General features: G+C 51.7%; 1 protein-coding gene across 3 annotated transcripts in view; it reads left to right on the top strand.

The window, feature by feature from the left end:
• JAG1 (jagged canonical Notch ligand 1) overlaps window positions 1–26837 on the top strand; it is a 35655-nt gene extending 8818 nt beyond the window's left edge. For 2 of the 3 annotated variants that reach the window (XM_060124632.1, XM_060124634.1), the window contains exons 3-26: window positions 1065–1116; window positions 6413–6667; window positions 8352–8412; window positions 12224–12354; window positions 12590–12709; window positions 13148–13261; window positions 14646–14759; window positions 15343–15456; window positions 15870–15916; window positions 16252–16425; window positions 16826–16976; window positions 17778–17942; window positions 18423–18536; window positions 19030–19143; window positions 19227–19340; window positions 19480–19596; window positions 20085–20112; window positions 20574–20659; window positions 21770–21883; window positions 22530–22639; window positions 22720–22953; window positions 23165–23296; window positions 23486–23636; window positions 24620–26837. In XM_060124632.1, coding sequence (XP_059980615.1) covers window positions 1065–1116; window positions 6413–6667; window positions 8352–8412; window positions 12224–12354; window positions 12590–12709; window positions 13148–13261; window positions 14646–14759; window positions 15343–15456; window positions 15870–15916; window positions 16252–16425; window positions 16826–16976; window positions 17778–17942; window positions 18423–18536; window positions 19030–19143; window positions 19227–19340; window positions 19480–19596; window positions 20085–20112; window positions 20574–20659; window positions 21770–21883; window positions 22530–22639; window positions 22720–22953; window positions 23165–23296; window positions 23486–23636; window positions 24620–25077 — 3270 coding nt within the window. In that variant the 3' untranslated portion in view covers window positions 25078–26837. The remainder of the gene's footprint in view (window positions 1–1064; window positions 1117–6412; window positions 6668–8351; window positions 8413–12223; window positions 12355–12589; window positions 12710–13147; window positions 13262–14645; window positions 14760–15342; window positions 15457–15869; window positions 15917–16251; window positions 16426–16825; window positions 16977–17777; window positions 17943–18422; window positions 18537–19029; window positions 19144–19226; window positions 19341–19479; window positions 19597–20084; window positions 20113–20573; window positions 20660–21769; window positions 21884–22529; window positions 22640–22719; window positions 22954–23164; window positions 23297–23485; window positions 23637–24619) is intronic. The other variant, XM_060124633.1, reaches the window with a different exon arrangement.
• The last annotated feature ends 574 nt before the right edge of the window (window positions 26838–27411 follow it).

The raw sequence follows: 27411 nt of genomic DNA, 5'->3' as shown, positions 1-27411 counted from the left end.
CGACGTACTGGTACCTGCCGTTGACAAGGCGGGGATACATAAAAGGGTTCATGTGCCTTTCCTCCCTACTCTCTACCCCTTTGGATACATTTCCCCAGCACCAAGATAGCAGAAGTTTTCTTGAAACCCTGGTGTTTTGTGAGACCGACCTCATTCTAAATTACAAATGAAGATTTGAGTAAAAGTGGGAATTTGCTAATGGCTTGGATTTGGCAGTGGTGGGGGGCACGGGGAGGAGGTGGAATTCTGAGATAAGCCTGGAAGATAAAAGGTACCTTCAGTAGAATGGCTGGCATCCCGCCAGTGTCCAGGGAATTTGTTTAGTTAGTGGACTCTGATTATTCCTGGAATGTTAGATCTTATTGACAGATAAGTTTATCAATAAATACAACCCATGGGGTGCAGCGCTTTCTTCCTTTTATACTTTGGTCCCTAGAGTCCGCCCCCCCTGCACCCCCAAGTTAGGTTACCGCCTTTGTCTTCAGAGTCTATTTGCACCTACCCACCCCTCCTGCTTCCTGGAGTCACCTGATACTTGTGGGAGCCGAGATGGTCTCACACAGACAGGGCTTTCAAAGGGGTTCTGCAAAGGAAAAGGGGCCTCCCCGGGGACCTCCCCACCAGGGCCCAGAGTGTAACAGCAATCCCCAGCCCTCCTCACTGGGTGAGCGCCTCCACTCCCAGGTACAAACACCTGGTTTGGTTAGCTTAGAATCAATTCTTTGTGTGGTTTTCTCAAGCACGAGGGTTAGAGTCTGGAAAGTTTAGGAAAAGCATACGCAAAGTGTTCACAAGTCTAGGGAGATGGCATTTCTTGGTCGGGACCTTAGGCTGCCTGCATGAGGACCACGGTGGGCCCGGTGTCTTTTGCCACCCTGGGGTGGGTGCTAGGGGGAGGGGTGGGGAGCCGGTCTGGACCTAAACACCCAAGACCTCACTTCGACAGCAAATACAGTTTCCATTTTGGCTGCATGGTTTTGTTTGGCAGGGAGGCCGAGAAGGCCTGACCTTTGCGAGCTGACCCCCGTTTCTGAATACTGAGCTGTTGTTTATCTGTGTTACAGAGGTCCTACACTTTGCTTGTGGAGGCGTGGGATTCCAGCAATGACACTGTCCGTAAGTATCACAGCCATGGGCTGAGCGCGTGAGTCTGGAAGCACAGAGCTTGGCACCCATGTCAGAGCTGGACAGAGCTGTCCCCAGGCTGCTTCAGAGCTCTTCTGCCACTGCCCCTGCCTCTCCGCCGCCCCCCCCCCCCCCCCGTGGAGTCTTTTTCCATCAATTCCCCTAGAATTTTCGCTTGGAACATTAAGTGGCCAGGACAGATCGCCAGTTAACTCAGTCCCTGAATACGGCCCCTAGATTATCTTTGGGATAGAGATCTTAATGGTTTTACAACTCTAAAACCTTGTAGACTTGCGAAAGGATCAAAGTAGTGACTTTTTAAAAGTCCATTTAAAGTTTAAGTGAGCATTTAATCTCTCATCTGAAAGATAAAGCCTGAAGAGGTGGCTTTGGGCTCTAAAGACCGACCTTGAATTTCACTTGTTGGGCAGGTGAGCCCCCAGCCGGTCAGGGTTTCCCACACTGTGCATGACAGGTGTTCCAGTGCCTCACGGCCATCACACTGGCCTTGTCCCCTTCTGAAAGGTGGCTCTGTCCTCAGCGCAGGCTGCTTTTCAGGGCTGCTGGGAGTGGGTGGGTGCTGGGGTCGGGGGAAGCCCTAGAGGATGCCAGTAGAAACGGCAGCATCTGTCTGGCTTAGAACGGAGTCTTTGCTCTTGGATTGTAGCTTCAAAATACGTTTCCCCTCCCTCGCTGAGACTGCCAGCCAGTTCCCTTTTTGCCAGCAGGATCTGGGTGGTTGTCATGGGAAAACTTGATTCACGCTGAAACCTGAGTCTGCGCAAGAGGAGGGGTTGACTGGCCTGGTGTCTCTGTGTGCCCCCCGATCCCATCCCTCTGCGTGTCTCATCCTCTCTGACCCTTGGTGTGTTTGCTGCTAAGAACATTTCCCCCTCTTCTCGCCTTGCTTTTTTCTTCCTGACTCTGGGACTGGTGAATAACCAGAGAGGGCACAGTGAGGGCTTAGAATCCAAGCCACTGCCCACCTGTCTCGCTGGCCCACCTTGAGCCGCTCGATCACTGCTGAGCCCCGGTTGCCAGAAGCTTCAGGCCGTTTGGGTCACTCCTTGTGCTTTGGCATCTGAAGTCCAGATCCGTGGACCTTCCTCCCCGAGTGATACCCCCGTCCTGCTGTTGGTGGAGGGAGGGGAGGCAGTGACCTGCCTGGGCTGTGGCTGATGCCAGTCCGGGTCCTGGGCACCTGTTTGTTCTCTGTTCCCTCCCCTGCCACATGCGTTGTGGGCTGGGTGAGCGTTATGTCGCTGACCTGCTTACAATGGTAACTGTACATTGGGAAGATGGGGGAGGGGGAGGGGGATACAGGCTCTTCAGATGTCCTGGTGCAGATGTTAACACAGGCTGGCCGGTGGCGTGAGCATCCTTGAGGTTGACCCTGGCTCCTGGTAAGAGCTGGGTTAGGACACCTGTCAGGGTGTACAAGGGGCCCCTAGTGTTTGCAGGGCCCTTCCTGGGCCTTCCACCAGCCCACGGGTCAGGTAGCTGTTCCTCCAGAAGCTGGTGCCCCTCCAGAGCTGCCCACGGTTGTCTGCCCCATTTTGGGGCTCTGGAGCCTCTCCTCTCTTGCTAAGAGGTAAAATCACTGCAAGGACACAGGAAGACGTGGGGTAGAGATAAAGGGCGTTCAGGCCTCTACTCTTGAAGGAGAGGGGTTGCCTCAAAGTCACGGAATGCCCACTGCGGGGCATTGAGCCTCACTTTTTTTTTTTTTTTTTTTGCGGTACGTGGGCCTCTCACTGTTGTGGCCTCTCCCGCTGCGGAGCACAGGCTCCGGACGCGCAGGCTCAGCGGCCATGGCTCACGGGCCTAGCCTCTCCGCGGCATGTGGGATCTTCCCGGACCGGGGCACGAACCCGTGTCCCCTGCATCGGCAGGCGGACTCTCAACCTCTGCGCCACCAGGGAAGCCCGAGCCTCACTTTTGTGACCCTGGTGAGGAGGGATGGGGGTTTGCTGGGAGTGGCTTATCCACCTGCTTGTGCAGCCTCCCTTTTGTGATGCTTCCAAGGTATCTCGGATTCCAGCATATTCAGAACCAAATGTGTCATCTTCCCTCCCCAGAAGCAGAGCCCGCCTAGGGCCCTTTACGGACGACTGGCACCAGCATTTGAACGCCCATTACCATAAGCCAGAAATCTGGACAGCACCTCCTGTGTACCACCCTCTCTTAGCATCAGTATCTAATCCACCTCCAAGTTCTGAAAATCTTATGTCCAGTGCTCCACACCCAATCCTGACAGGGTTTGCCTCCCTCCACCTCCCCTGCTGCTACCCTGGTCCATGTCACCATCTGCTTACGCCTGAATTCTTACAGTAGCGGCTGAATTAATGCACCCCTATCTACTCTGGTCCACCTCCAGCGCTTTCTCCATTCTCCTGCCATCTTGATCTTTTCAGAGCATAACATTGGAGTGTCACCTTTACTGAGAGCCACTTGGTAACTTCCTGTTGCCCTCGGGACAGATCTTTGTGTGGCCCCAAAGCCCCTTGCATGGCCCAGTCTTGTCTCCCTGCCAGCTCCATCTCACATGCCACGTTGTCATCTGTCATACCTGTATTCTCTCAAACCCCACCAGTCAACTTTCTGTCCTCAAATGCATCACATTCTCTCCTGCCTCAGGGCCTTTGCACGTGCTGTTCACACTGCCTGGAATGTTTTGCTTTTACTCCCTTCACCCTCTGTCCCTCCCAAGGCACTGTCCTCCATGAGGGCAGACGCTGAGGTTGTGTAGCAACCCAACTGGGGTTGGCTGCTCTTTGGGGACCAAACAAGGCTTCAGATTAGAGGCAGAGCCCTGAGCTTGGGAACAGAGAATTCCTTCTCACGTCCGCTCTGCAATGAACCCTTGGGAGCAGAGCCTGGCCCAAGTGAAACCCAGGTGATGTACACATGTTAGAAAGTATTTCTGAGGCCAGCCCTCCAAGGTCGTTGCTATTGCATTTCAGCACTGCACTATATAAGGGTGCAGATCTTACTCTCTCCCCCAGAGCAAATGATTTCAGTTTCTCGTTCTGATCAATAGATATGTAAACACAGGTTGGCATACTTAGGACCAGGTTTCCCTTATACTGTAGCCTTCTTGGTTAAGCCTTCTGGGTTAAGATTTGTGGTTGGCGTGGTTGCAGGATTCTGCTCAGACTCGCCTCTCATCCCCTCCTCCTTGGCCTGCAAGGCTGTTGTGGGTTCTTCGTGCTCCATCTTCATGCAGTTCAAGGTTGTAGGAAGGCCTGGTAGTATCCCCTTCCAATCTTAAAGCTGGGCTATCAACTGAACTACCCCAAAAACACTGGTAATGCCCTGAGCTGATAGGAAGTGTGATTCAGGCAACAGCAGCTTAGAAGAAGCATCTCTGTAATCCAGATGCCAGAAAGTGTGTCACAGACACATTCAACTCCCTCTGGGCCCTTAGGAAAAATCTGTCACGCAGGTGTGAAGTTAGTTATACAGACCTGTTAGCCCCATTGAGGATTCTGAAATGATGTCTTCACAGCATTTCTCGGAAATAGAGAGCATACCAAACCACTGACTGACATGTCAGCCTGTGCCTTTAGGATAACCCCGGACTCTTGTCTGAATTGTTTGTTGTTGCAGCCTGCCTGAGAAGGCTAGTGTGTTTAAGTAATCCCTTTATTAAGATCTCATCATCACATGGTAATAGCTCACTACACTTCTTCATTGAACCAGCAGAGGAAGCACACAGTTAATGCAGGGACATTTTTGTCATTCTTTGGCCCGTGTTTATTTGCAAAACTCAGGTTAGGAGAGCGTCCTCTGCAAGCGCTTCATGCGTGCCGGGGTGTAGGTCTGCAGGTATGCAGGCTTGTTCAAGGCCCGTCTTGCCCACAGGTAAAGAGCCCAGAGGGTGAGGGCTGGGGCGCTGTTGGAAGTGGAGTGTGGTCGAAGCTGCCCAGGAGTGCCCGTCTCCTGGTCGCCTGGGGGGTTTGCCTAGCCTTGCAGATGAGCACAGGCCTAGAAAAACGGGTGTATGTGGATAAGAATCACACAGACACTGCAAGCAGGTCCTAACGGTCTCCCCAAGGTGGCCTTGAATTTGACAAGGCGTCAAGGGTTGGTGCTGGCAGGTTTAAGAAAACAAACACAGGACCAGGGTGGGTGCTGACTCGGGGCCTTGCTTCCTTTTCACGCCCCTCCCCTGAACTCCTGGCACCTGGAGTTTGGAGCTATTTTTGTACCTGTCTCTTCTCATACTAAGTGATAGGTGACCCCAGGGCAGGGACCACTTCTTCCTCCTGGACCTGTCTGGGCCCCAGGCATGTCTCTTTTCCTCAGTAGGCGCTCTTTAAGGAGCCTGACCCTCAGTCTACCTGTCTGTAAACTGGGATGAATGCTTTTCCCATCTGCCTTCTGGGCAAAGGTGAAAGGTGAAATGCATCAAGTTCATGGTATTGTTACTTAAATGCCAGCTTAAGAGGTGACAAAGTTTATAATTAAAAAAAAATTACTCTTTGGCTTCCAGTGAAGAGTTTGGAAATAGACACAGCCTTTCTAAAGCAAGACACAAAACTCTAAAGCCAGAAAATAAAGATTGCTAACCTTTACCTGGAATAATGAAATTTCTTCAAGAATAGCCTTCCATAAGGGGCCACTTTCTATCACATGTAAAGAGCTTTTGCAAACCAGTATGACCAAACAGCGCAATAGAAAAGTTGGCAAAGGAGAGAAACAGATTGAAGTTCAGAGGAGCTGATACACGTGGTTTTGTCAAAAGGGTGCTCACCATCACTTAATTAAATACCCATTAAATCAGAAAGTCTGATAACGCAGTGTTGGCACTGCTGTTGGGAAACAGTTTCCTTTGCTGGTGGGAGGGCAGACAGATGGGGCTTTTGTTCCTGGTGGTTTGGGTTTTCTGGGCGGAAGCGTGTTGGTTGTGTGTGTCTTCTTCGATCCAGCACTTCCATTTCTGGGATATTTCTTTTTTCTAGAACCACATACAGGCAAATATGTTCAAGGATGTTCCCTGTGGCTTTGCTTAATAGCCAAAGGCCAAAACAACCTCAGTGCACATATTGGGAACTAGGTAAATGATTTCACTTTATTTCCAGATGAAGAAATACTACATGCCCAGTAAAAAGGGTAAATGTATGATGGGGAGGGAGACGAATGGCTCATTTTTTGCCCTTTTGTGTTGTTTGAATTTTGTGCCGTGTGCATTTGTTGTTATTAAAAGTCATCACAATGGTTGGGGGAGAAGCTCTGATATCTGATGTAAATGTTGGTGTGATTAATCCTTTTTTTTTGCCTCTAGAACCCGACAGCATTATTGAAAAGGCTTCTCACTCGGGCATGATCAACCCCAGCCGGCAGTGGCAGACGCTGAAGCAGAACACGGGGGTTGCCCACTTTGAGTATCAGATCCGCGTGACCTGTGATGACTATTACTATGGCTTCGGCTGCAATAAGTTCTGCCGACCCAGAGACGACTTCTTTGGCCACTACGCCTGCGACCAGAATGGCAACAAAACGTGCATGGAAGGCTGGATGGGCCCTGAATGTAACAAAGGTGTGTGTGGGCGTGCCTGGTGGGTTAACCAGCTCCTGGTGGCTGTCCCTTTGGGTGTCATGTTCTCACGCCCCTGCCATCAGGTGGCTTTCTTGGGTATGGTGAGATTTGGGCTGCTTTCTAGGCCTGAAGCACGAAGATGCCGTTGGTACCCCATCCCCCAGACGCTCTGAGCATTGGCTGCTAACGTCTCCTTCTCTGGACGTTGTCCTTGGCCAAACAGGTGGCACTCCACGCCCCGTCCCTCCAGCTCACAGTCTGTGAATGGCTGACGTGGGCGTAAGAAGGCCACAGCCCCCTTTGCGTTAACTCTGGGCTACAGTTCACACTCCAGAGTTTCCCCTGGGATCAGGCTGAGGCCAAGCTCCCGCTGAGACCACATTCTTGCTCAGCTTCTTCCCCTGCCCATCTGCCCTCTACCTCTTTCTCTGTACCCGAACCCCCTTCTCAGGCTCTGCTTTTTAAGGCATCGGATGCAAAACAGATGCCAGGTGGGACTGGGTTAGCCCAGCCAATGTCTGAACAGCTTGTGAAAAATGACAGCCCTTGGGCTCAGGGTGGCCTTACGGCAGCTTTCACTGGGCATCTCTGGGGGCCGTGGTATTGAGGGGAGGGGGCGAGTGGTGAACTGAAGGCCTCCACAGTGGGATAAACTTCCAGACCTCCTGTCTGCTGTCCCAGCCCTGTCTATTAGAATACAGGGAGTTATCACACATTCACAGACATTCACAGAATTATCTGTGGTCTTTACCTTTACAAAGCTTCTAATTCATAGCAAATTGGTGTATAATTCTAGTCAACCACGTAATAGGCCCTCACCAACATTAACGCACTCTGCTTAGTTCACATAATTTGGTAAATTCCTGTAAGATAAACTCAAGTTGAAAAACGAATTTTTGAACTGTGACTGAAGGGAAGGGCAAAGAGGAATTTGCAGGTCTCCTGGGCAATATTGCTTTCTTAAATAATTAGACACAAGAGTGAAAAGGATGGCCTTCCTGGGATCCAAATGAAAGGATTGATAAAACATATTTTAAATAGTTGGTGTCCTAAAAATCAGTAACAATTACTTAAAAAGTTCTACTATTTTTTAATGTCTGTTCAAAAACTTTTTTCAATAAAGGAAGCAGAATGGTTTTGTTGTGGATACTTTGCAAAAAAAAAAAAAAAAAAAAAGGACCACCAGATCTGGCCCGTGGATTAGCCTGGCAAGTGAAGCCGGCCTGGTTGGCTTTGAGTCCCATGGGATTTTTGAGACACCAGGCATTTATTTGGTCAGAGGGTTCTGAAGAGGCTGGGGTACAGAGTGGGAAAGATGACAGAGTTGAGGAAGGATTAGACCTCCTTTTTGCTTTCGGCGAGGGTGGGAATTGACCGGGAGCAGCATAGCTATTGTTCGGAGACTCCGTAAAGCTCCCCTTCCCCCACCTGCTTGCCTGCATTTGTCCCCAAATGCTATCACGTTTGAGGATCTGCTAGCATGGCCTTGAAGTTTAAAGCTGGGTTTGTTCTTGGGGCACCTCCCGTCTTCCTCTCCTTACAGTGGGCTTGATACGAGATCTCTTAAAATAGTGGATTTTGTTGGCTTAATGGACGAGGTCATTCTCATGATGGTGACAGTGCAAGAAACTGGCAGTGTGCTGACACATCCTTCTGTGTTTTTTGTTTTTTGTTTTTTTTACAGCTATTTGCCGGCAGGGCTGCAGCCCCAAGCATGGGTCTTGCAAACTCCCAGGTGACTGCAGGTAAACAACTAAACTCTTTTTTTTTTCCTAATAATGATCCCTTTAATACAAGAGGAGGACTGACTTTATTGTGAATACGCCTCTTTTACTTTGGAGGACAAGAAAGCATTACCAAAAAAAAAAAAAATTTTTTTTTTCAAGTAGGCACATCCGAAGCTTATTAAATTATACCAGCTGTCCAGTGAAATGCACACGCTTCTCTCTCGGGGGAAAAAAAAAAACTCTTCTGGGCATAGTCGGTGACTTCATGTATTAACGGTTCTGTAAATTGATAACTCGTTTTTATAATCTTCCCCTTAAAGTGCTAATGGACTAGATGGAGGGCTGTGGGTTTGGTTTTTGCGGCGGTCTCTCTCCTCCTCCACCCTCCAGCCCCCGCCTGGTTTTCTGTCTCCCAGCCCTCCCCCACTTTTCCCATCAATAGGGGAAAGTGGAGCATTCTTTAGAATGGGATTAGGACAATCTCCTGGCCCCTTTGCAGGCGGGAGCCTGGCCGGTGCTGAGAGGTTAATGGCTGCGCTGGAATCTTGTCAGTTGAGCCTGATGAATGTAGACTTTTGCTGCTGGCCTTTGAAGTCTGTTCTTTTATGGTCCCGGACAATGCAAGAAGCCAAATGGAGACCTCCCCCACGGCTTCCCGATTACAGTTTTTGGAACTTCTTGAAATGTACATCATGCCAATCTGGGAAAGGCTTGTTTCAGGAAATACTGTTGGTGTCTGTGGCATTTTGACATGATCGCCCACTTTACTCTCCTCCCAAATCTGAAGGATTAGCAGATTTAATGTGACACTCAATGGTTCCTTTGGGCCTGTCATGTTTTCCCCCAAAGCTACCCCAGTTTGAGCCCAGGGAAGCTTATGAATCCTTAGTCTAAACCAGTGCATCTCAAACTGACATTACCTGGGACTCTTGTGATGACGCAGATCCTGATTCCATAGCTTGGGGTGGACTCAAGTCTCTGCATTTCTAACAAGCCCCCAGCAGTGCTGTTCTTGCTGGGGGCGCGGGGACCGTACTTTGGGATTCACTGCCCCCAAACCTCAGTACTCAGAGTGTCATTCCCTGAGTTAACCAGGGACGTGTGGAAATGCAGGTTGCTGGGTGCCACCCCACACCCACGGAACCCCAGTCCCTAGGTTGGGCCCAGAAATCTGCATTTCGACAGGCTGAGCACAGCCACAGGATTTTGCCGCTCCGAAAATCCTGAAGACCCCTGTGGTCCTCCATACCTTTGTGCACCCACTGCCGCAGCTCCCCTCCCGTGCAGCGGGGAGCTCTGAGCTCTGGGGCTTGAAGCTGAAGTGGGAATCAGGGCAGCTGGAAGGAAAACAAAACCAGGCTGGCCTGAAATTGTCTCTTCCTGCACTTCAGAAAGATAAGTTTACTTTCTGGAAGACTGAAGGGCTTCGCCTGCGAACCCCCATCGCTGGTGGCAGCCGACTGTGGTATTTAACAGCGTTACTGTCAAGCTTGGGGGCAGGCTCTTCTTCGTGAAGATTGTTGCGGAAAGTCAGATCAGCCGTGCTCTCAGGGACTCTGCTGCGCCCGCTTCGTGCTCAGCACGCGGGTGCTCAGCTCAGATGAGTATCAGTCAAGGGCGACCTCGATTTCTGCTCCTGTCATCAGAATAAACACACTGCTGCCTGGGGAGGGCCCTCCCAGCCAGAACAGCAGGCTTTGTTTCCAGAATTTAGGCCTTTCTCTTTCGAAGTCTCCCTCCCACTCCCTGCCTGGACTCGCAGGCCCTTATTTACTTAAGGTGTGACTTTCCCACACATCATTTGCATGGTCTCCCAGGCCATCTCCTTCTCCTTCCCTTGAAAAATCAAAACAGAACCTTCTCGCCAAGGAAGTTCTGGTTGCATCCTGCTCCAGAAATAGCTGATGGCAAGTTACCTGTAAGTTGTCCTTCGGATCATGTATTACAGAGGTGTGTTTTGTCTTGTTTTTTCCCCCGCATGAGAACACTTTACTGCTTCTCTTGCTCCCAGGTCGACCTGGAATCCCTTTTTCTGGGTGCACAGTCTTGATTTATTGCGAGCCTGCCAATAATATCAGACTCAATTATGAATCATCCTATGAGGAAAGTCACTTCAATTTCTCATGAGAACCTTAATCATATATTATTACACTGGGATAACCTTGTGGATGCCTCTTTTAGGGTCAGTATTTTTATTTGTTTTCTTTTGAAGTCATCCAGGGCCTCTTGTGGTTCCTTTCTTATGCTTGGGTATCCAGCTCTCACTGATTAAGAGCCGAGGCGGGTCCTCAGCTGCCTCTTACTCCTTGTATTAAGCAAATGGAAGAGGTGTAGTGATCCTTCATCTGGAAGGCAACGAGGGAAAGACTGTAAGAATAATGCTATTTCCCTATCAGTTCCTTCTTAATATCTACCTTTCAGACTAAGACTGTCAGTCTTTACACAAGCGTCCCCGTGATCTCCCACTACCTTGAGTGTCCACTTTGAAAAAACATTTCTACCGGAAGATTTACTTTGTTCTTATTTGACTCCTTTAATAGTGCCTTGCCATTTAGACCAGAGTTTCGTTTTAGATGAACCAGAATCCTCTGATTTTTAGCCGCACAGCCTGGTGGTTCTGTGTGCTGGGGCGTGGATGGCTTGCTTTTAGGAGTTAGGAAGTGGTGAGTCAGAATTCTCAGGGGTGAGTTGACTCTCGGCCGTGGATGATTAGCGATTAGCTGGTTCCCTGTAATTTTCCCATGACAAGGATTTTTAGCCCACCTCCAGCTCTCTGGACGCAGAACGCCTTGCCTTCTTTGCGGGGGAGGCGATTCTGACCATGGCTTTCCCGGGTCCCGTCATGGAAATATTTGCTGGTCGCTGTTTCTGGCTCACCCCACCTTCACTCCACTGTGGGCTGCCCCCCCTGCCAGCTCCTGTTTGCTAGAGCTTGATTTCTGAGAAGGCAGTTAGAGTTTCAGAGGGCTTGAAACTTGAGGGGAGAGTAGCGGAGCCCCTGCCCCAGGTGAAGGTGTATGTTTGTGTTTTTGTTTGGGGATCAAAGGCACCATTTGGCCTCCAGAGAGTCCGATTAATGAGGCGCTTATAAAGGAAACTCGACTCCCTTCCCCAATACGAGATAAACCAAGTTGACTTTGTGTGTGTGTGCAAAGTGAGAAATAACTATAAAATAAATTAGCCTAAGTAGCCACGAGGGGGGCAGGTCATAAATCATGTACGGAAACGGTTCCAAGCGCTGTTGCTTTCCTCGTCCTCCCTCCAGAAATGGGTCCAGAGATCCTACCCCATCTCTCCAAGGAAGGGAGCCCCTCTCCCTCCTCGTCTGACTTCAGGGAGCCTCCTTGGGAGGCAGTTTCCTGCCGCACTCGGTGTCTTGGTGCATTTTTGTGTGCTGGGGTCGTGACTTGCTGCTGGGACACAGCCCAGCCGAGTTGCTGTGTAAAACTTGCCCAAAGGGCTGCGTCTGCAGAGGCTTTCGCATGGCTATTGTTGTCACTGCAGGGAGAGCCCTTGCCTTCCCCCCAGGGGTTCATTTATTCCAAGCCTCCGCCCTGGGCTCATGGGGGAGCCTGAGAAGAGAGAGGGGCTTTGTGGAGGGCAGCCCAGTGCTGGCCTCTCCCCAGACAGCCCTCCTTTTGTTGGGAGTCGCCTGGGAGGGGACCTCAGTCCAACTGGGAAAATGTTTGCTTAGAGGGAACCCCCGGACAGACCTTGACAGTCTACCATCCTGTGGCCAGAAGCCTGGGCTTTGCATCCTTGTGTTTTCCTGGCTCCGATCTCCCTGCAAGTTCTAAAGGGTAAAGCAGGGTTTGCTGTGTGTCCCCAGGTGCCAGTATGGCTGGCAGGGCCTGTACTGTGACAAGTGCATCCCACACCCAGGGTGCGTCCACGGCACCTGTAACGAGCCCTGGCAGTGCCTCTGTGAGACCAACTGGGGTGGCCAGCTCTGCGACAAAGGTATGTCTGGGGAGGGCCTGGGTGGGGCTGGAGGTCGGGGGTGGGGTGTGGGTGATTTGGTTTGTACTTTCATTTATTTTTATTTGCAGGGGCTTTTATTCTAAATCTGTTTGAATTTGCCTTTAACCCTGTGAATCTGGGTCTGTTTCCCTCGGTTTTAGTTTTTAAAGAGGAATGGGTCTAGGAACACAGTGTTTCTGGTCTCTGAGTGACTTCTTTGGGGTCTTTTTGGCAGATCTCAACTACTGCGGGACCCACCAGCCGTGTCTCAATGGGGGAACCTGTAGCAACACAGGGCCTGACAAATATCAGTGTTCATGCCCTGAGGGGTACTCGGGACCCAACTGTGAAATTGGTAAGTGGTCCAGGCGCAGTGAGATCCCTTTGTCTAATTTTTCTGTACACTCAGCTTAAATACACTTAGGGACTCATAAAAAGATGAAAATAGCCTCCAACGTTAAGACCTGTCCTCCCAGCCGTTCCGTGGGTCTTTGAAACCTCTGTCCAGTTGCTCAGGTGGTTTGGGGGCTGCTGATCGCATCGGGGGCGGCGTGTACAGGGCAGTGACCCAGCTCCCAGGTCAAAAGCTTGGAGAAATGGGGCCGGAGAGCTTAGCAAGAGAGATGACTTCCTTTCCGCCGCAGACACAGCGGGGTTACGTCCCACACCTGCTTTGATTTCTTGAAACGAGCTCGAGCTGGTGGCCCAGGCGTGCGATTTGGTTGCCGGGAGGAGTGTTAGGTAGCCCCTCTCGGTGGGCGCCCCTTGCTGACTGCTGTGCTGGTGTCCACAGCGGAACACGCCTGCCTCTCTGATCCCTGCCACAACAGAGGCAGCTGCAAGGAGACCTCCCTGGGGTTTGAGTGTGAGTGTTCTCCGGGCTGGACCGGCCCCACGTGCTCCACAAGTAAGTCTGCGTTTTGGCTTGTGCCCTTTCTTGGCGGGGGGGGAGGGGGGTATTGTGTCAAGGTACAGGGTTGTGGGTCCCACGTCGGTCTTAGTGATGGGTCTGTCTCGGTGGGAGGGGGTCTGGTGGTGAGGCTGGCCTGAGCTTCCGGGCTCTGCCCTTGGAAGTCTCCTGGCACCCCCATCCTAAGGCACCCTGCTAAGTTAGCACACGCATCTCTGACTGGAAGAAACTCGCTCGTGGGGTAGCTGCGTCCTTTTCCCTGGACTTGTGCCTCCTCTGAACTGAATTACGGTTATTCTCCTCGAAGCTGTACAGAGGATGCCTGCGGGGGAGGTGGTCATGACTGAATTTCATGGTGGGGACAAATTTTGAAAGAGGGACCAGGGCTACAGAGTGACAGTGGCTGCGGGACTTGGCCGCACACCAGGACTACCCCAGTGCTTCCCAGTACAGGTCTCTGGGTGCTACGGTTTCCCTTTGGAATTGGGGAGTTCGTACCTTCCACAGGCTCCTGGGGACTTCCCTGGTGGTGCAACAGTTAGGACTCCGAGCTTCCAGTGCAGGGGACGCAGGTTCGATCCCTGGTCGGGGAACTAGGATTCCACATGCCATGCAGCGCGGCAAAAACAAAAAACAAAACACACACAAGCTCCTGGATTTCAGAGGTGCAGCCAGGCCCGAGGTCCACGGTCATCGGCCCCCTGAGAACAGCATGCAACACGGTTAAGGAGCTGGGTTCCGGGGTTGGATCACCTGGGCTGGCGCCATGGCCCTGCCACCCGTCACCATGGTGGGACTGTAGTCACTGCCAACCTGTGCCCTGTTTAAACGGGAGAGTAGCAAGTCCCATCTCCTGGGGGTGTGACGGCTTGGTGAGCAGATTCATGAGGAGAGCCTGGCACCTCCTACCCGGGCAGGAGGTGAATCGCTAAGAGGCCTCAGGAGTCTAGTGCAGAAGGGGGAGGTTGGGCACCCCAGGCATGTGCTTTTGGGAAAAGTCTGTGAGTAAACAAGAATATGATTTTTTTTTTTCACCAGCAAAGAAGTTATTTTTCCTTACCTCTCCTTAGTTACCTCTGTGCCGTGATGGAACTTTTCTTTAAAAATAAAGGGTAGGCAGTGAGAGATGTCCTGAGTTACCCAGGGCTGATGCTCCGGGGATCCAGCTGGCTCTCCCACCCGCTCAGGTTGCGGATTAAATGAACTGGGCCAGTGGGGGATTTAAAGCTAAAATCAGGCCCTATCGTCATCGTAGCAGTCACTTGCAGCAGGTGTCTGGCTCTTAAGTGAAGGCCCCTCATGTGAGGGGTGGTATTAAATTATCTAATTGTCAAATGGATTGAGATTAAATTGCCAACCCTCTCCTCTTTTTGTCAAACAGACATTGATGACTGTTCTCCAAATAACTGTTCCCACGGGGGCACCTGCCAGGACTTGGTTAACGGATTTAAGTGCGTGTGCCCGCCCCAGTGGACGGGCAAAACGTGCCAGTTAGGTAAGAGAATTCCTGCACCGGGGCTGGCTCGATCCGAGCGGTTAAGGGAGCTGTACATGTGGCCAGCGGTGCAAGCTTGCGTGCCATCGTACCAAGAAGTCATTTATTATCTAGGGTCCAGCCAGCAGGCCTGGAAGGAATAACTCGCATGCAAATGGCCTGGCTCTTTGAGGCCCTGTGGGAAAGTCGTGGGATTCCTTGAACCATGTCAATCGTCTGTCCGAGGAGTGTTCAGCTGGGTTCCAAACGGGGATGATCTCATGAGGAATGAGCTGTCTGCATTCTTTTTTGCCACTATTAAATCCCAGCAACTAGGCTGCGCTGGGTTTTGCACAGAAGTGCCTAGTGGCTTTCTGCTGTCCTGTCGGGGGCTAGTTGTCAACAGCAGCTGGAACGTTATCAATTAGCATTCCTTATTGGAGCATAGCTAGGGGAGAGGGTTCAGATGTTCAAAGTAGCATCTCTTATTTAGCTAGCTTATTAAAATGTCTCGTTTCAGACAAACTATTTGTATGGTGTTTTTTTTGAGGGGGGAGGTGGGGTAGAACCCCATTTCTCACTGTTCATCCTCTCTGTTTTTCAGATGCAAATGAATGCGAGGCCAAACCTTGTGTAAATGCCAAATCCTGTAAGAATCTGATTGCCAGCTACTACTGTGATTGCCTCCCGGGCTGGATGGGTCAGAATTGTGACATAAGTGAGTGAGACTGTTTCAATTTTGATTTTCATGAGACTGGGGTGTTGAAGGCATTTGCCAGCCGTATTCAGGCTCCAGGTCTAAGACTTGAGTAGTGGAAGGAGAACCTTATCGAGGGAATGTTTTTGGAGAGGGAGTGATGGGCACAGAAATGAAAACATTACACGTTATCAGGCTCATTAGCTGGTAAAAAACGGCCGTACTCTGATAAGGTGGCTAAAACAATGATGTGAAGTTTCAGTACCTCAGTCTGGAAGAACTAGGGAGTGTTCCCACCAATAACCTTATTTCACGGGAAGCACGCAAGAAATCTGATTGGAGGTTTTTATCTTCCTGAGCAGAGAAGGCTTTTCAGTGAAGCCCAGCTTCAATGTAAATTGCCCCTCCAATACGGTGACTTGTTTATTTTTTAGATATTAATGACTGCCTCGGCCAATGTCAGAATGACGCCTCCTGTCGGGTATGTAAATCTTTGCTTATATCAAAACCTTAGTGATTGACAACAAGCCTTAAGATTTATGTGACCCTGGGAAAGCTCTGTCCCTGGGAGATTTAAAAATGCAGGTGAAAAGTGAGTCTCTGGAAGTTTCACTCGGGCTCATGTTACCCCAGCCTCCCGGGAGTCATCTTGGAGGCATGCACATAGAAATTCCTCTCTCACATTTGGAGAGGTTTGGCATCTCTTTCAGTGAATCAGCTGAAGCGCAACAGTCACGCTGAACCACTGAAGCCCTGTGTTTGTGGAGCACCTAGAAAAAAAGCATGTGTTTCTCACCCTCCTTCTCCTCCCTCCAGGATTTGGTTAACGGTTATCGCTGTATCTGTCCACCTGGCTATGCAGGCGATCACTGTGAGACAGACATCGATGAGTGTGCCAGCAACCCCTGTCTCAACGGGGGTCACTGTCAGAACGAAATCAACAGATTCCAGTGTCTCTGTCCCACTGGTTTCTCTGGAAACCTCTGTCAGGTGAGCCGGGCTGGAGCGCCCGATGGCCCAGTTTTCACAGGCAGTCTCCTCACCCTCACCTTCCCATTCCCAACACTGTCTGGAGCCTCCTGTTGACTAGGGATCTCTGCTAGACACGCGCCGTGGAAGGAGGGTGATGAGTGACTTTCTTCCCGTTGTCCGGCAGCCTGTCGATTTCTCTTTGTCCGTTTCATCCCAGACCCAGCACTCTCTCATTCTGCCCTGTTGTCTCAAATGCGTACCTGGACAGTCGCTAGGACACAACTGTAAATCATGCTGGGTGTTCTCCTAACAGAAGCAGACGGAAGGGTCAAGTTCCAGTGGCCGCTGCCCCAGAGGAGTCATAATGACGGCTTTGTTTTACTTTGTGTCCCCCCTCCCCTGCCCCTGGCCCTCGCAGCTGGACATCGATTATTGCGAGCCCAACCCCTGCCAGAACGGTGCCCAGTGCTACAACCGCGCCAGCGACTATTTCTGCAAGTGTCCCGAGGACTATGAAGGCAAGAACTGCTCCCACCTTAAAGACCACTGCCGCACCACCCCCTGTGAAGGTACCTCCCTCCCCGCCAGGGTTCTGGCTTGTCTTCAAGGCTGCTGTCCTCTGCCCGTTCGTCACTGCCCCGTGACACCCGGAGGGAAGCCAGAACACGTGGAAACAACCTATTCAGGCCCACCAGTTCGGGGGGACCATACCTGCAAGTAGCCCAGGGCAGAGAAGGGAATTCATTTAGCATCCCCGTTCTGGGGGACGCTGATGTGCAAGGCCGAGGTGGATTCCTCAGGGCACCTCTGCCAGTAGAACTTTCTGCCACGGTGATATCTGCACCGTCAGGTACAGTAGCCTCGGGACACGTGTGGCCCGGAACGTTTACTGTGTGACCAGGGCAACTAAAAGCCCTGATTTACTTACTTTTCATTCACTTAAATTTAAACGGCCGCCTGTGGCCGCTGTGTGAGCTGGCTCAGGCTTCCAGGTTCCTGCAGCCGTAAGTGCCCTTACATCGAGGGAAAGGCTGTTCCTCCTCCTTAGCCAGCTTCCAGCAAATTTGGTAGATGTATCAGTAGAGGGAGGATGAACAGGGCCCGCAGACACGTGGGCTCCTGGCTCCATGGGGAGAAAACGCCTAAAAAAAAAAAAAAAAAAACTCCCTCCGCCTGGGGTCTCGGCTTTGCCTGTCACAGCGTGACACGGCATGTTGCCAGTCTTGGCCACCGAGGTGCTGGCTTCTTACCCTCATTAGCCTGGCTAAGGTGCCTGGCTCCAGGAGAGCAGGCGTGGCGTGGGTCCTGGGCTCAGGAACACCGGGTCTTCGGGTCCCTGGCGGGGATCTGACCCCAAGTCTGTCTCGCAGTGATTGACAGCTGCACGGTAGCCATGGCCTCCAATGACACGCCTGAAGGGGTGCGCTATATTTCCTCCAATGTCTGCGGTCCCCACGGGAAGTGCAAGAGTCAGTCGGGAGGCAAATTCACCTGTGACTGTAACAAAGGCTTCACTGGAACGTACTGCCATGAAAGTAAGACCCCGCATCCTCGGGGAATGGGCCGAGGTCCCCCAAACCCTGCCCCGGCCCAGCTGGGGGGCATCTGGAATCATTTCAGGAGAGATCAGTCCAGCTTTACCACCTACAATCTAAGACTGAGGTCATGTTTAACTTACGAGATCACTGACGCCTCTTAAGTCTTCAGCACGTTTATTTTAGAATGTTCTGGAACCTTACTAGATCGGGTGGTCCGCTTTGCCTAGGAGTTTCCTCCCCACTCTCTCCAAGTAGCTTAGTGTGAAGACATTAAATAAAAGGGACGGGGTGCTCTCTGGAGGCCCCTGCTTGATAAAACTGCCCGCCGGATTCAGAAACAGTCCTGACGGAGTTAAATGTTGAGGTGCCCAGTGTATTTTCTCAGGAGAGGCAGGGAAGCCCGCAGAACAGTGCTTGGCGGTGGCATTACTTTCCTTCGTTCGCTTACCTGTGTTTCTGTTTGCTTTCCTTTCACAGATATTAATGACTGTGAGAGCAACCCCTGTAAAAATGGTGGTACCTGCATCGATGGTGTCAACTCCTACAAGTGTATCTGCAGTGGTGGCTGGGAGGGCGCCTACTGTGAGACCAGTGAGTTCAGGGGTCCTCTGGGGACAGACAGCTCTGGGGGGTGTGGGCAGGACAGAATCCACATGGGAAGCCTTTCTTCTTCGTGGAAATATCTGGGAGTTGGACCCCGACAGTTCCTGCCCTGGGACGGCATGGCCTGTGTCCTATTTGCATGTGTTGATGCTGACGCCAGCCAGCGGGAAGGAACTTCCGCGGAGGAGCTTATAGAATTAGACCCTGTAATTAGGATGATAGATATCCCCACTTGCAGGAAAAGTGATCATCTTGCTGTTTGGGTTGTCCTTTCTGCCCATCTTGACTTTAACCTCCATGGCCTGTCGGGGGCTCCTTTATTCCTGGGAAAGGGTGACCGTGTTTAAGTCCCCGGGTGTCTGCTGGTTTTGAAGTGGGCGTGGAAAGCAGGGGCTGGGGGCGGAGAGATGCGGTCCTTAGGCGTCGCGGGGCGTGGATGGGCTTGGGAGCGTCTTCAGCCGGCTGTCTCCTCTGATTGCAGATATTAACGACTGCAGCCAGAACCCCTGCCACAACGGGGGCTCGTGTCGCGACCTGGTCAACGACTTTTACTGCGACTGTAAAAACGGGTGGAAAGGCAAGACCTGCCACTCACGTAAGTGGTGGCCGGCTGGGATCCTGCCCTGTCTTCCGTGAGCAGGGCCGGCCAGGGGCTCACGCCGGGATCTTCTCCTCCAGGTGACAGCCAGTGTGATGAGGCTACGTGCAACAATGGTGGCACCTGCTATGACGAGGGGGACGCTTTCAAGTGCATGTGTCCCGGAGGCTGGGAAGGAACGACCTGTAACATAGGTACCTTTCCGCCCTCCCTGGGCCTCACAGGGGCTGTGGGCCTGTGAGCCTATGACTGTTTCCTGGGACCTGGTTTCTGCCCCTCCAGACTGTCACTGGATCCTCAGGGAGGGTGGCCTTGTCTGCTCTTGTCTCATAGCCCGAAACAGTAGCTGCCTGCCTAACCCCTGCCACAATGGGGGCACCTGTGTGGTCAACGGCGAGTCCTTCACGTGTGTCTGCAAAGAAGGCTGGGAGGGGCCCATCTGTACACAGAGTGAGTGTTTCCCCTCCCCCCGCTTGCCACCTTGAACTCTCTGAGGGCTGCAGGAGTCCATCCTGACACCCCCAGGGACTGGCAATGGAAACCAGAAGCAGAGCTGTTTGATGTCTGCTTCTGCATCACCTGGGTCTGTTCTAATGACTTGATGGGATGCAGCCCTGACCTGGGCATGAGAAAGTCGCCGAGGAGATAAGTGGAGACAGATGGCGTCGTGGTTCCCAGCTCCGGTCTGACCAGCAGCCTGTCTCCATCCATTCTCACACCCCCTGCCCACCCCACCCAGGGCCTCTTCCTGTGTACATGTGTCCCACGGTGAATGGGACCAAGTGTGGTGTGGGCCTGGTTCCAATTGAGCAGAGGTCTTAAGCTCCTTCTGCCGGTGTTAACGACAGCTTTATCATCTGGGTATTGTGGAAATCACTGGTGTTTTGACTTAGGGCTAAGAAGGCCTCGCCGTTAAGTTGTCTTTTTTTACTTTGCAGATACCAATGACTGCAGTCCTCATCCCTGGTAAGCATGGCCACCTTTTAAGCCGGTGCTTTATTGTTGGCTGTGACACGTGTGGGCGTCTCCTGGGGATCTTGTTTAAAGTGCAGGTTCGGATGCAGGAGGTCTGGGAGCTGCTGCACATTCCTCCTCTCTGACAGGCTCCCAGGCCATGCCGATCCTGCTGGTCCGCGGACCACACTTTAGTCAGGTTGTGTTCTCATTTAGAGCAGTGATTCTCAACCTTGGCTGCACGCGAGAATTACCCGGGGAGCATTTATAAGTTCCAGTCCCTGGGCTGCAACCGAGACCTGTGATGTTAGACTCTCTGGGGGTGGGACCCAGGCATCAGTGTTTTTAAAGCTCCCAGGCGGTGGTGCGTGTGAGCAGGGGTGAGAGCCGCTGATCGTAACTGGCATGGCTACCTTTGAACTGGCAGGGGAAGTGGTGGACTGGTGGTGACCGAGGGGTCTTTGCTTTCATAGTTACAACAGTGGCACATGCGTGGATGGAGAGAACTGGTACCGCTGTGAGTGCGCCCCCGGCTTCGCTGGGCCCGACTGCAGGATAAGTAAGGACCACCTCCGACTGGGTCTTCCCACTCCAAACCCTCAGCCTGAGAGTTTTCGTCTTTAAAATAATTATGGCCATGGTTCTAAGTAGCCTTGACGAGTAATCTCCTGCCTCCAGCTGGGATTAAGACGGCTCTGGCCGGCCCCTCCCTGGGGGACACAGCCCTCCTTGCTCTAGGGGAGAGAGCGTCAGCCACAGAATTTGGTGATTAATCTACTCTGAGGTCCTAAGGAAAGAGTGTGCCTGTCCCCGTGACTAACATGAAATTATGGGCAAGCGGACGTTGCCACATCCATGCTGGTAGGGGACAGAGCTAAGGCCACAGAAGGGACTGGGGCTGCAGTTTCCAGGGCTTGATCAGGCCCCGGTGAAATGATTAAACAAAATGGAGGCAGGCAATGCAGTTTTTCAGGAAGTTCACAGTTTATTCTTTATTTTGAGCCTTTTCCCTACTTTTTTTTTTTTACATGCCCTTTCTTTTGCCAAAAAAGGTGATAGATTAGTTGTACTACTTTTGTGTCCTTGTCCCTAAAGTATTTAAAGTTTTACTGGTCCTTGAGGTCCCCAGGTCTGGGACTTCAAGAACTACTAGATGGGGGAACTGTGTATCTGTTTCATGTTTCTGAATCGGGCGTCAGCAAATTATGGCCTGGGGGCCAAAATAAAGTTTTATTGACACACAGCCACACCCTTGTTGATGTACTGTCTAGGGCTGCTTTCATGCTGCAACAGAGTTGAGCAGTCATGACATGACGGAGACTACATGGCCTGCAAAGCCTAAAATACTTACTAGCTGACCCTTTTCAAGATCTTTGCCGGCCCTTGTTCTAAATCGTACTATCAGGGAAAAAGGAACCTCAGTTAAAAATTGCTGCTTCCCCACATGATTCTCAGCTGTTAGAAATCAGGCTAGTGGTGGTCCTTGCGGGGCAGTGACTGGAGACTCTGGGAGTACTGATGATCTGTTTCTTTATTTGGGTGCTGGTCATGTGATGAAAATGCATTAAGGTTATACTTAGAAAGCTTATCTGTACGTTTTGTCAGTAAAAACTTAGAAAAACGTTGCTGCCTCCCACTGGGGCCTAAGCTCGAACTCCATTTTTCCTAGACATCAACGAATGCCAGTCTTCACCTTGTGCCTTCGGGGCAACCTGTGTGGATGAGATCAATGGGTACCGGTGTGTCTGCCCCCCAGGGCACAGTGGTGCTAAATGCCAGGAAGGTAAGTGGGCCGGGCCCAGCTGCCCGTGTGTCCTGCGGGCTGAGCGGGCACTGCAGTCACTGTTTTGACTGTTCGTGAGTGGAACTACGCTCAGAGAACACGGAGGGGGGACATCCACTTGGGACCACAGGGAAGGGGAAACCTGAGGGGGGGCGGTCCCGTGAAAACAGCGTAGCTGTTGGTTTTAGCCAGCTGTTGCCACAACTATGCTGTGTGACAACCATCCCCGATCTCCGTGTGTACGACAAGTATTGGTGTTGCTCGTGGGCACAAAGGCACAAGCAGAGCGATGGATGCCTCGGCTTGGGTGCCCAGGTCTGTGTGCCACCCCATCCTCCTTGGACCAGCACTGTATCCAGGGCATGTCCTTTCCCTGGCAAACAGTAGGCTCTCAAGGGGCCAAGCTCACCCGGGAGAGACTCTGCTCACATCGCATCCCAACGCACTGCACTGACCAAAGCCGGTCACGTGGCCGGGTGCAAAGGCCACCGGGGAGGGAGGGATGCTTGCCCATCGTGGGAGCAACTGTGTTGTCATGGGGCAAGGGGCAACAGGTGTAATCACTTCCCGACAGGCAGGGAGTGAAGAATCAGGAGAACTGTCTCCAGAAAAGGCAACTCCTCCCACTCACGAGTCTCCACCTCAGTTTCAGGGAGATCTTGCATCACCGTGGGGAGCGTGATACCTGATGGGGCCAAGTGGGACGATGACTGCAACACCTGCCAGTGCCTGGACGGGAGGATTGCCTGCTCGAAGGTAGGCGTGGCCCCAGCCACCGGCGTTCTGGTTCTGGAACTGCCAACGAGCGTCTCCTGAGCTCTACTCTGTCTCTGCAGGTGTGGTGTGGCCCCCGCCCTTGCTCGCTGCACAAAGGGCACAGCGAGTGCCCCAGCGGGCAGAGCTGCATCCCCATCCTGGACGCCCAGTGCTTCGTGCGCCCCTGCACTGGTGTGGGTGAGTGCCGGTCCTCCAGCCTCCAGCCCGTGAAGACCAAGTGTGCCTCCGACCCCTACTACCAGGACAACTGTGCCAACATCACGTTCACCTTCAACAAGGAGATGATGTCGCCGGTACGGAACACCTTGCTGGCTTTGGAGAGGTGGGGTGTGTCTGCTTGCCCTAAAGCAGGGGTGTCACGAGCTCGGATCTCCTCCTCCTTAGCCTAGATTCTTGTCTTACACCAGAGCTCAGCTTCTGAATATAGCTTCACTTTCAAGCAAACAGCAGCCTTTTTTCCTTCCGCTCTTTTACGTGTGTGTGGATTTAAAAATCTCGTTCTAGGGTCTCACCACAGAGCATATTTGCAGCCAGTTGCGGAATTTGAATATTTTGAAGAATGTTTCTGCTGAATATTCAATCTACATAGCTTGCGAGCCTTCCCCTTCTGCAAACAATGAAATACACGTGGCCATTGTGAGTATGAGACCCATGAACGCTTAGTTGTTCGATTGCCAAGTAGCTCAGAAACTTCACTTAGCCAGTGTCCAGATGAGCAGATACATTGAAGGAGAGCTTGACATACACGTGTGGTCAAATAATTTTGAATGAAGGTGACTGTGGAGTGTCCCTGACCCTCTGGTCTGATGAGTCTTCCTTTTCCAGTCTGCTGAAGACATCCGGGATGATGGAAACCCAATCAAGGAAATCACCGACAAAATTATAGATCTTGTTAGTAAACGTGAAGGGAACAGCTCACTGATCGCCGCCGTTGCGGAAGTGAGAGTTCAGAGGCGTCCTCTGAAGAACAGAACAGGTAGGTGGATGGGGGCAGTGGTCCCTTTCTGTGAGGACTGTCACGTCCATCTCATCGATAAGACCAATACAGGGCTTCCCTGGTGGCGCAGTGGTTGAGAGTCCGCCTGCCGATGCAGGGGACACGGGTTCGTGCCCCAGTCCGGGAGGGTCCCACGTGCCGCGGAGCGGCTGCGCCCGTGAGAAATGGCCACTGGGCCTGTGCGTCGGAGCCTCTTGCTCCGCAGCGGGAGGGGCCACAACAGTGAGAGGCCCGTGTACCGCAAAAAAAAATAAAATAAGACCAATCCAACCGGCGTCCAGTAAAACCTCCAGGGTGGGGAGTTACTTGACGGTTCCCTACTCAAGGACCCCCCATTTTTAACTGAGAAAACAGAGGCCATCTGACGTGACCAAGGTCACATGGCAAAGGGCAGAGGCGGCCCTGACTTGTTCCCCTGCCTGCAAGCTGTGCTCCGGCAGGCGGGCGCCCTTCCAGGCACGCATTGTCTCTGGGTCCCGGGAAGAGCATGGCTGTGCCTTGAGTGTGTGTCTGTGCGGAGCCTGTCCTGTGCTCCGGTATCGGGGGACAGGCCGTCCTAAGCACTGAGACACGGGTTTGATAGATGGCTCGATGGCCCCGCAGGATGTCCAGAGTCCCCCATGGATGCCCCGAGCATCACCGTTCTAGTGAAGCGACTTGCCGGGCGCAGGACCACTGGGGGCATTTGAGCTGTCCATGCCGGGACCCTATTGCTGATGCTTCCGAAAACCGGCTCCTCTAATGAGCTGCCTAAGTAGCCAGACTCCCCGTGACCGGCCCAGATGCTGCTCCGCGCCGAGGCGGGAGCCTCTACGGGCTGCTGCTCGGCCTGGTCTCTTCAGGGATGCTGGGAGGTGACGATGTGTGGTTGGGAAAGGGACTCGTCCCCATGCGCCCTTCTTAGGGACCAAGGACAGGGGAGCCGTGGGCGCGGGACTCACGGGGGTGCCCCTGCCTTGCAGATTTCCTGGTGCCCCTGCTGAGCTCGGTCCTGACCGTGGCCTGGGTCTGCTGCCTGGTGACCGCCTTCTACTGGTGCGTGCGCAAGCGGCGGAAGCCCGGCAGCCACGCGCGCTCGGCCTCTGAGGAGAGCACCACCAACAACGTGCGGGAGCAGCTGAACCAGATCAAGAACCCCATCGAGAAGCACGGGGCCAACACAGTCCCCATCAAGGACTACGAGAACAAGAACTCCAAAATGTCCAAAATAAGGACACACAACTCGGAGGTGGAAGAGGACGACATGGACAAGCACCAGCAGAAAGCCCGCTTCGCCAGGCAGGCCACGTACACGCTGGTCGACAGAGAGGAGAAGCCCCCCCACGGCACGCCGGCCAAACACCCGAACTGGACAAACAAACAGGACAACAGAGACCTGGAGAGCGCGCAGAGCCTGAACCGCATGGAGTACATCGTATAGCAGACGGCGGGCGGAGTCTGAGGGCGCCCGGGGTTCCTGAAGCTTCTCCAGCTGTCCTGTCGTGTTCCGGTCCCAGGCTGTCCTTGACGTAGAACCCCTGTGTTAATTTAAGTTCTGACAAGCTGGCTTACACTGGCAATGGTAGTTTCTGTGGTTGGCTGGGCAGCACTGCATCGCACAGCTATGCAAACACCAGGCCCCGGGGCCCCGCCCCTGTCGGATCAGGCTCCCAGGAGAACACCCGGCCCCCGAGGTCTCCAGCCTCCACTTCTGCCAGATGTCCCGATGGTGATGCAGTCTTAGGATCATAGTTTTTATTTATATTTATTGACTCTTGAGTTGTTTTTGTATATTGGTTTTATGATGACGTCCAAGTAGTTCTGTATTTGAAAAGTGCCTTTGCAGCTCAGAACCACAGCAACTATCACAAATGAGTTTATTATTTATTTTTTTTATTGTATTTTGTTGTTGTTGTTGGGGGAGGGGGACTTTGATGTCAGCAGTTGCTGGTAAAATGAAGAATTTAAAGAGGAAAAATGTGTCAAAAGTAGAATTTTGTATAGTTCTGTAAATAATTCTTTTTTATTAATCACTGTGTATATTTGATTTATTAACTTAATAATCAAGAGCCTTAAGACATCATTCCTTTTTATTTATATGTACGTGTTTAGAATTGAAGGTTTTTGATAGCGTTGTAAGCGTATGGCTTTATTTTTTTGACCTTATTTTCTTATTACGTGTTGCCTATAAGCCAAAATTAAGGTGTTTGAAAATAGTTTATTTTAAGACAATAGGATGGCCTTCTGTGCCTGGAATACTGGTGGAGTTGTTTTTTTTTTTTTTTTTTTTTCGTACGACGTCAGATGTTTAAAACCCCGACTGAGGCAGTTTGAGAGTTAGTCTAGAACAAGTGTTTTTTTTTTTCGTTTTTTTTGTTTTGCTTTAGACTTGAAAGAGACAGGCAGGTGATCTGCTACCGAGCAGTTTAAGGGAACAAGCTGAGCTATGACTAAACGTAGCCAAAACGTGAGTGGTTGAAGATCATTAAAGATATCAAATTAATTGTGTGAAGTTGGAAGCACACCAATCTTATCTTGTAAATTCTGATTTCTTTTCATCATTCGTAATGTAAGACTGAACCACTTGTAGATTTGATTTTGTGTTGTTATCTACTGCATTTAGGGAGTATTCTCATAAGCTAGTTGAATACTTGAACCGTAAAATGTCCAGAAAGGTCACTGTTTAGATTTGCCAGAGTCCACTGCCTGCCTTAAGTGAGGAAATCAAAATGCTATGACGAAATTTAAGATCAAAAAGACTTATTAAAAACTGACTTCGTCGGTTCAGCGTTAAGACCGTGAAGATCCTTTGTATTGCCCTCTTAGTGTTATACGAACATAAACATACATCTTTGATGTGTTGTTCCTGGCAATAAATTTTGAAAAGTCATATTTATTAAATTTTTTTGTACGAAAACACGGACCAGTGTGGCCTCTTCTGAGCTTACGTAGTTCTGCCTGGCTCTGCCTTGTGCCTTTGCCAGCGCCCTGGGTCTGTCCTGGTGACTGGGGTGTGAGAAGTAGGCTGTGCTTGACAGGGTCCCCCATCAAGAATGGAAAGCCTTTTCAGCCATAACATTCTCGAAACCCCGAGGGGCTGCTGTGAAGCTGGAGCTGTGAGCCCCGTCTTGGGGGCCTAGATGCCCTTGTTATTCGACAGCAAGTGTGAATACTGCTTGAATAAACACCACTGGATTAATGGCCTGCAGTGTGGACTGAATTGTTTTGAGCACTTGCGGGGGGAACGCCCACCGCAGTAAAAGGGTTTTAAATAGCTTGGAATTGGTGCTGGGGGATTAGGAGGGAGACTGGATGCTTTCTCTTTTATTTTCCCCTGGCTGTTTGGATGAATGTGGATGTCCTGCCATCACTGCAGACCACACCCTTGTGGCTTTCGTGCACCTTGTGCCTCTGGGCTGGTCTCCGCAGGAGGTGGTGGTTACAAGCTTCTGGGGTGAGGGCCCTTCTGCCCCTCACCACCTTGCTCCTAGGGAGTGCGCGAGTGGCTGGCCTCCCGTGCACCCTTGGGGTGCCAGAGCCGGGCTGCTCCTACCTGTGAAGGGCAGGTGAGCTGTGGTTGTCGCTCGTGGCTGCTGGGGCCAGAGGCCAACAAGCCTGCCCCACATGGCGGGGCGGGGTAGAGTGGGGGAAGCTTTGCCTCTGGCATCTCGGCACCAGGGATGAACCACCAGTGACAGGCATGTGGACAGCTTCCAGCAGCTTTGAGGAGTTGCCAGGAGTTCCCTCCTCTGGTTAGGAAGCTATAGCTTACCCT

The sequence above is a fragment of the Lagenorhynchus albirostris genome, chromosome 15, assembly GCF_949774975.1.
Source record: "Lagenorhynchus albirostris chromosome 15, mLagAlb1.1, whole genome shotgun sequence".
NCBI lineage: Eukaryota > Metazoa > Chordata > Mammalia > Artiodactyla > Delphinidae > Lagenorhynchus > Lagenorhynchus albirostris.
The sequence above is the reverse complement of the archived record's forward strand: the minus strand, read 5'-3'. Positions and strand labels throughout refer to the sequence as shown.